The sequence below is a fragment of the Lithobates pipiens genome, unplaced genomic scaffold (assembly GCF_037356315.1).
Source record: "Lithobates pipiens isolate NorthernLeopardFrog02 unplaced genomic scaffold, aLitPip1_a1.2 Scaffold_30, whole genome shotgun sequence".
Taxonomy (NCBI): Eukaryota; Metazoa; Chordata; class Amphibia; order Anura; family Ranidae; genus Lithobates; species Lithobates pipiens.
Genome location: NW_027507791.1, coordinates 13,480,908 through 13,487,565, shown reverse-complemented (window position 1 = coordinate 13,487,565; position 6,658 = coordinate 13,480,908). Strand labels below are relative to the sequence as shown.

Genomic DNA, 6,658 nt, shown 5'->3' with positions numbered 1-6,658 from the left:
CACACCCCTAGGAACACTTAACCCCTACACTGCCACCCACTGGTTAACCCTTTCACTGCCAGTGTCATTTACACAGGAATCACTGCATTTATATAGCAGTGATTACTGTATAAATGACAATGGTCCCAAAAATGTGTCAAAAATGTCCGATGGGTCCCCCACAATGTCGCAGTCACAATAAAAATCGCAGATCGCCGCCATTACTAGTAAAAAAAAAAATAATAAAAAATTATTAATAAAAATTCTATAAAACTATCCCTATTTTGTAAACGCTATAACTTTTGCGCAAACCAATCAATAATCGCTTATTGCGATTTTTTTTTAGCCAAAAATATGTAGAAGAATACGTATCGGCCTAAACTGAGGGAAAAAAATGTTTTTTTATATATTTTTGGGGGATATTTATTATTACAAAAAGTAAAAAATAATGCGTTTTTTTTCAAAATTATCGCTCTATTTTTGTTTATAGCGCAAAAAATAAAAACCGCAGGGGTGATCAAATACCACCAAAAGAAAGCTCTATTTGTGGGGAAAAAAGGACGTTAATTTTGTTTGGGAGCCACGTCGCACGACCGCGCAATTGTCAGTTAAAGCGACGCAGTGCCGAATCGCAAAAAGTGGTCTGGTCTTTGACCAGCAAATTGGTCCGGTCTGAAAGTGGTTAAAGTTGAACTTCAGCCTTTCCCTCACAAAGCAAGTCCCTTCCTGTATCGAAATTGATTATTCTCAATCCTCTGCAAACTTCTATCCCAACAATATAACCCTTTTTGAAGCTGCAGCAGCTTTCTTGAGTTCACCTTTATTTCCCGTCTGAAGGATTCCAATCATCAATCACTAATCCACCTGATTCGACCTTTTTTTGTTGGCTGCCTCTCGCTGCTATTGCCTTTCTTTGCTCTTCATCAAGTGTGTGTGTGATCTTTAGGGCTGGCATCAGTCACTGTAGTGCTGTTTCTAAACATTCTATCTAAGAACACGCTAGTGTTCAGTTGGCAGGCTGGTTCCTGCTGCTGGCCACTGTGTGGTACAAACTTTAGCTGTGCAATCTGCTGATCAGTTGCTTGATTACGCTGTATTAGATCTGATCAGCAGATTGCACAGCTAACGTAATCAGTACACAGTGGCCAGCACAGAGAGCGCGCATATCTAAAGGGGTGCCTAGGATGTGTTATTTTATAAGATGCTGGAGGCAGGCTTCTGTGATGTTTATAGGAGCCTGCCAGTCCACTCCATCAAACTCTGCAAAGACCAGTGGAAAGGACCCGGTAATGGCATCACTGGGTCTTCACAGCCAAACTAGTACCCTCCAAGTGTCAGACTTTTAATGCAGAAATATGTCCAAATAGCCTTATTAAATATATTTTAAATTTATTTGAAAATGGCATAAAAAACAGAGAGGGGATTATACAATGGAAACCACATCGAGGTTCTATACACAATATCAGAACCTATAGCATATACAGCATGTAACACCCAACACGTTTGAAGACTGTATATCTCTTCTTCAGGAGTGGAAGCTTTCAGGTTCAACATACATATTTATTTTTTTCTAGCACAATGAGTGCATAGAGTCACCAAGAATAAAAACCAAAGTGTCAATTATGCTGCCGTCATATGGATGTCACCATGGGGAAGTTTAGATTCAGTCCAGGGTGCCCAAAAAATTGGGGCGGGGTAGAGATGTCCCGGTAATATAAGACATTCCCGCATTGTTTGGCCAGTCAGGAAAGGTGACCTTGGACTTCCTAAAGCCACTTTTTATTTTTTTCTCTAGTAGAACATCAAATGATTTTTCTTTCTGTCCTCCATCTTACAGTTGCCAGTGACATCTCATTGACGGGCGGCACTGTGGTACAGAGGATCCGATTGGCAGATGAAGTGGAGAACCCAGGCATGGCCAGTGGGATGCTGGAGGAAGACTTGATCCAATATTACCAGTTTCTGGCAGAGAAGGGAGATGTCCAGGCACAGGTCAGCCTTTTACTCTTTAGTTATACTTTAACTGTGATAATTACAATACAAAAAGGCTTTTATTTTTTTTTATTTTTTTATATTGTGGATGGAGTGGAGAGAGATTAGAAGCCCTGTCAGTTTTTGTTGCTGTCTGTGCCCTGAAGGAAGCGAGAGGAAATCCCTGAAAATCAAGGGAATTCTGTGGGGACCTCCAGGTCACCAGGACTAGTGTCCCCATTGGAACATTTCTCCTGGTGACAGCCCAAAATTTTATATTTTCTTTTACTTTCAATGATAATGGTAAACAGGACATATAGAGGAGGATAAATCTCAACGAGGGAGATTCATCCTCCTCTATATGTCCTGTTTACCATTATCATTGAAAGTAAAAGAAAATATCAAATTTTTGGCTGTCACCAGGAGAAATGTTCCAATGGGGACACTAGTCCTGGTGACCTGGAGGTCCCCACAGAATTCCCTTGATTTTCAGGGATTTCCTCTCGCTTCCTGTGTTGGCTATGGGACAGGAAGTGAAGGGAAAGCTACCCAATGGGACAGAGATGGCAAAAGAAAATCTGACGGTTTTAATCTATATTCAAAATGGGGGGGGGGGGGGGGGGGTTTGCCTATAGTTCCAATTTCATACTGTAATGGATGATCTAACATGTGACAGACAACAGGACTGTTATGCTCAGGGAAAATGATCCAGACATCTTCTTCCACACACAAAAAATATTGAGTTTTTAGCTTTATTCTCTCTCTCCTGAACTTGAAACAGCCCTGACATCCGAATGGTTGCCTAGTGCTTTTCTTTATGCAGTCCCCCTAATTTTTCTATCTGTTGTCCACAAGGTGTGTCCTATTAATGGTCTTTTATGCTTTAGGTGGGTCTGGGGCAGCTTCACCTACATGGGGGACGTGGAGTAGAGCAAAACCATCAGGTATGTCCAAGGTCATTAAGTGTTTAGCATTGTAGATCTTTGAGCAGTGCTGGGTGTGCACTGTGTGTGTTGTATATTGATGGGTTTGCACAGTGTGTATGTTTTATATTAATCAGTGCTGGGTGTGTACTATGTATTCTGTATGATCTGTGCTGGGTTTGCACTGTGTGTATGTTGATCAGTGATAGGTGTGCACTGTGTGTATGTTGTATATCCATCGGTGATGGGTGTGCACTGTGTGTATATTGATCAGTGATGGGGGTGTGCACTGTGTGTATGTTGTATATAGATAGGTGCTGGTTGTGTGCATTGTGCACATTAACACTGAACATTAATTTTCTACAGAGGGCCTTTGAATACTTCAATCAAGCTGCCAATGCTGGGAATTCCCATGCCATGGCTTTCCTGGGGAAGGTAAGATCCAAAGAGGTTTGGGGATCAAAGAGTTCAGGCAGAGCTAGCAATCAGCAGTTGGATAGTTGGCACCTTCCTCCCCATCCCCATTCAACAGACACCATTTGTGTCCAAAATCTAGAAGATGCAGTCTTCTAGGAGCTGTGGTCTGTACATGTTTTGGAGACAGAACTGGAGTGGGATATCCTAGGGGAGATATTTTGAATTGTGTTGCTGGTGTACAGGAAGCGCACAGACCCTATGGAAAAAAATGTGACTGACTGTCCAGCAACCAGCTTGGATGTTTCCGTCAGTATACAGCTTCCTCCAGGCTGGACCCGGGTACCAGGTATTATAGCTGAGCACCCAAGGACTAGATGACACTAGCTTAGGTGCAAACAGGAACTGGCTTTATTGTAAATTCAAACAGAATATATACTATGCAAGATCGGGTAATAGCTTGACCACTCACATAAACGGACACGGTGTGCTAATTACCAATAAGCCTTGATTAGTCAGGGAGTGCCCAGACAATCCGGCAACAAGTCCACAACTGGATACACAAAGTCACACATTATTGTAAGCATAAATATCCCACAATGGTTCGATAACCAGGTAAAGTGGACATCACATTAACCACATCTCCAAGAAATGATCAGACGACAGACAGGAACAATAGGTGACTCAATTAACAATGGGAATTCACACCTAGAAGGCACACAATGGGAGAGACATACTTAGCAATAAACACCTAATAACTTAAACATATTATTATAGCAGGAAACCCCAGCATCAGGTTGTTTTGAGCTGGTTATATTAACATCTCCCCTGAGTCTCAGTCTAAAGCAGTCATTGCTGGTTTCAGTACAGTGTCTCCAAGTGTCCTAGATTCCCAGATTCTTTGTTTCAAGGAGACATGGACCTGCAAGAACACTCCAAGGGGGTCCCCCAGGCAGACACCTCCCAAGAATAAAGCCCACTTTAAAGCCAGGCCCATAGTCGGTATGCAAGAGGCCATCCTGCAGTCCCCTCTAAAAGCCCTTTCCTGGTTGGGTCTGTCACAAGAGGTGTCTGTGTGGTCAGCTGTGTCTTCTCTCGTGTCTTTCAGATGTACTCAGAGGGCAGTGACACGGTGATGCAGAGCAATGAAACCGCTCTTCAGTACTTCAAGAAAGCAGCTGACATGGTAAGTAGTTTCTGGAGGAAGAGAGGGGTGCATGGTTTTATGGTAGGAGAGGATAAGATTGCCCGGGGGGGTAAATGTTACAGTGAGTGGGCAGGAGGAGAGGTCGGGAGAATAAGAGTGTGCAAGAAATGGGGACGGGGTAGAAATTTGCGAAAATGGAACATTTTAGTCTTTAGATTATTTCTGTATACAATATTGTCAGTGCTGTAGCTATATATATATATATATATATATATATATATATATATAATATATATATATATATATATATATATATATATATATATATATATATATATATATATACATACACACATACACACATACACACATATATATATATATATATACATTTTTATTTTATTTTTTGGTCCACTACTTTTAAAGGCAGATTTAAAAAACAGACATTTCTTATTTATGCTCCGTGTTTTGGTGTTTTTTTTTTTTTGTTTTTTTTTTCTTTTGCACAGAGCAGCCCTTGTTCTCCTCCTCTTTTCGGGTCCCCCACTGGTGTTACTAAGCCCCTGCTCTGTGTGTCCATTTGCGCACACACAGTGGCTTGGCCCTGCACTCTTCTCATTGGCTCACTTGCTGTGATTGACAGTAGTGGCAGTCGATTGGCTCCTGTTGCTGTCTCAGTGAATGAGGAGGTGGAGAGCTGCTGCTCTTGTGCTCATCACTGGATCACGATGGGGTTCAGGTAGGTATTAGGAGGGGCTGGGAGGAAGGGGGTTTGCTGCAAATAAAAGGCTTTTTACCACTTTAAAGTGGAACTTTAGTCTGAAAATGAAGTCCTACTAGATGACTTCAGGCTGGCCTCTTTTTCAGGTATAGCTGTGTAAAACATTAAAGCGGAGTTCCACCCATTTTAAAGTCGGCTGCTACAAAAAATGTATCTGCTGATTTTTTAATAAACGGACACCTGTCCCACGGTCCAGTGATGTGGGAGCACAATGCCTCGCTCCTCTCCACGGAGCCTGGATTGTAACTGTGAGCGCCCGGCAGCGGCTTCACAGCCGGGCGCCTTCTGTGCATGCACAACCTGCGAGTTGTGAATGGCCGGGCAATCATCTGTGACGTGTCCCAGAAGATTGCAGGGAGGGAGGAGAGGTGAACTTCCGCTCGGTCCCCCCCCCCCCCCCCCCCAAAATTACATGCCAAATGTGGGGGGTCACTGGTACTTAAAGTGGAAGTGCCATTTTTGGGTGGAACTCCGCTTTAAGTGCCTATATTGTTTAAAATCCAGTAATACTCAGTCTCGCCCTGCTCTGCACGTGCTTAGTTGCTCTTTATTTTTAGGCAGTGATGAATTTGTAGAGACTGATCTGCTGACAGCCTTTGTGGAATTAAACCCTCCCATGATTTACAGCAGGGGTAGGCAACCTTGGCCCTCCAGCTGTTTTTTGAATCTACAAGTCCCATGAGACATTGCAGGACCCTAACAATCGCAGGCATGACTCCTAGAGGCAGAGGCATGATGGGATTTGTAGTTTCACCACAGCTGGAGGTTGCCTACCCCTGCTTTACAGCCAAGGAAGCTGCTTCTGTTTGACCCTGAAACTGCCATGGTGCTGCATGTGATCAGTTATTACCTCCAGCCATTTGATGGTTTGACAGTTTGGTTGCTGAAACAAGCAAATGTGACACTTGGCAATCCCAGCATTCCAGGAATGTAACTGTTTTTTGAAATTCTTAAATGGATTGATTTAGTTTCACTTTATAATTTACTGCTGTTCAGGGGCTCTGGGCTTTACCAAAATGGCTGCCTCCAGCAAGAAGAAACAGGAGCAATGCTGGAGGCAATTTTCAGCACACACTCATTTTGGTAGTCAAATTATTAATGTGGCGTGTATGTTCCTTACTAAAGAGCATTATTTTTTATTATTATTATTTTTTTTTTTTTTTATCAAGTTGTTATGGGTAAAGTTCCACTTTAAGCCAGCACATTCATTTCAGATTGTAGACAGTAGGTGGCAGCATGTAACCAAACCCAACGCAACTTTATTCTTCTAACAGGGAAATCCGGTAGGACAGAGCGGTCTAGGCATGGCATACTTGTATGGCAGAGGTGTTCCTGTGGTGAGTATTACCCTGGACATGTTGGGTCCATTTTGTTTTCTTTTTGTTTTGTGGTTTCTTTGAGCTTTCCCATTTCCTGGTGATAAAATCCTTTGTATTTATGATG

General features: G+C 42.5%; 1 protein-coding gene across 2 annotated transcripts in view; it reads left to right on the top strand.

Annotated features, from left to right (window-relative positions):
• SEL1L (SEL1L adaptor subunit of SYVN1 ubiquitin ligase) overlaps nt 1–6,658 on the top strand; it is a 57,262-nt gene that overhangs the window by 28,432 nt on the left and 22,172 nt on the right. For both annotated transcript variants that reach the window (XM_077463725.1, XM_077463724.1), the window contains exons 10-14: nt 1,817–1,971; nt 2,838–2,894; nt 3,240–3,308; nt 4,396–4,473; nt 6,490–6,552. In XM_077463725.1, the coding sequence (XP_077319851.1) occupies nt 1,817–1,971; nt 2,838–2,894; nt 3,240–3,308; nt 4,396–4,473; nt 6,490–6,552 (422 nt within the window). The remainder of the gene's footprint in view (nt 1–1,816; nt 1,972–2,837; nt 2,895–3,239; nt 3,309–4,395; nt 4,474–6,489; nt 6,553–6,658) is intronic.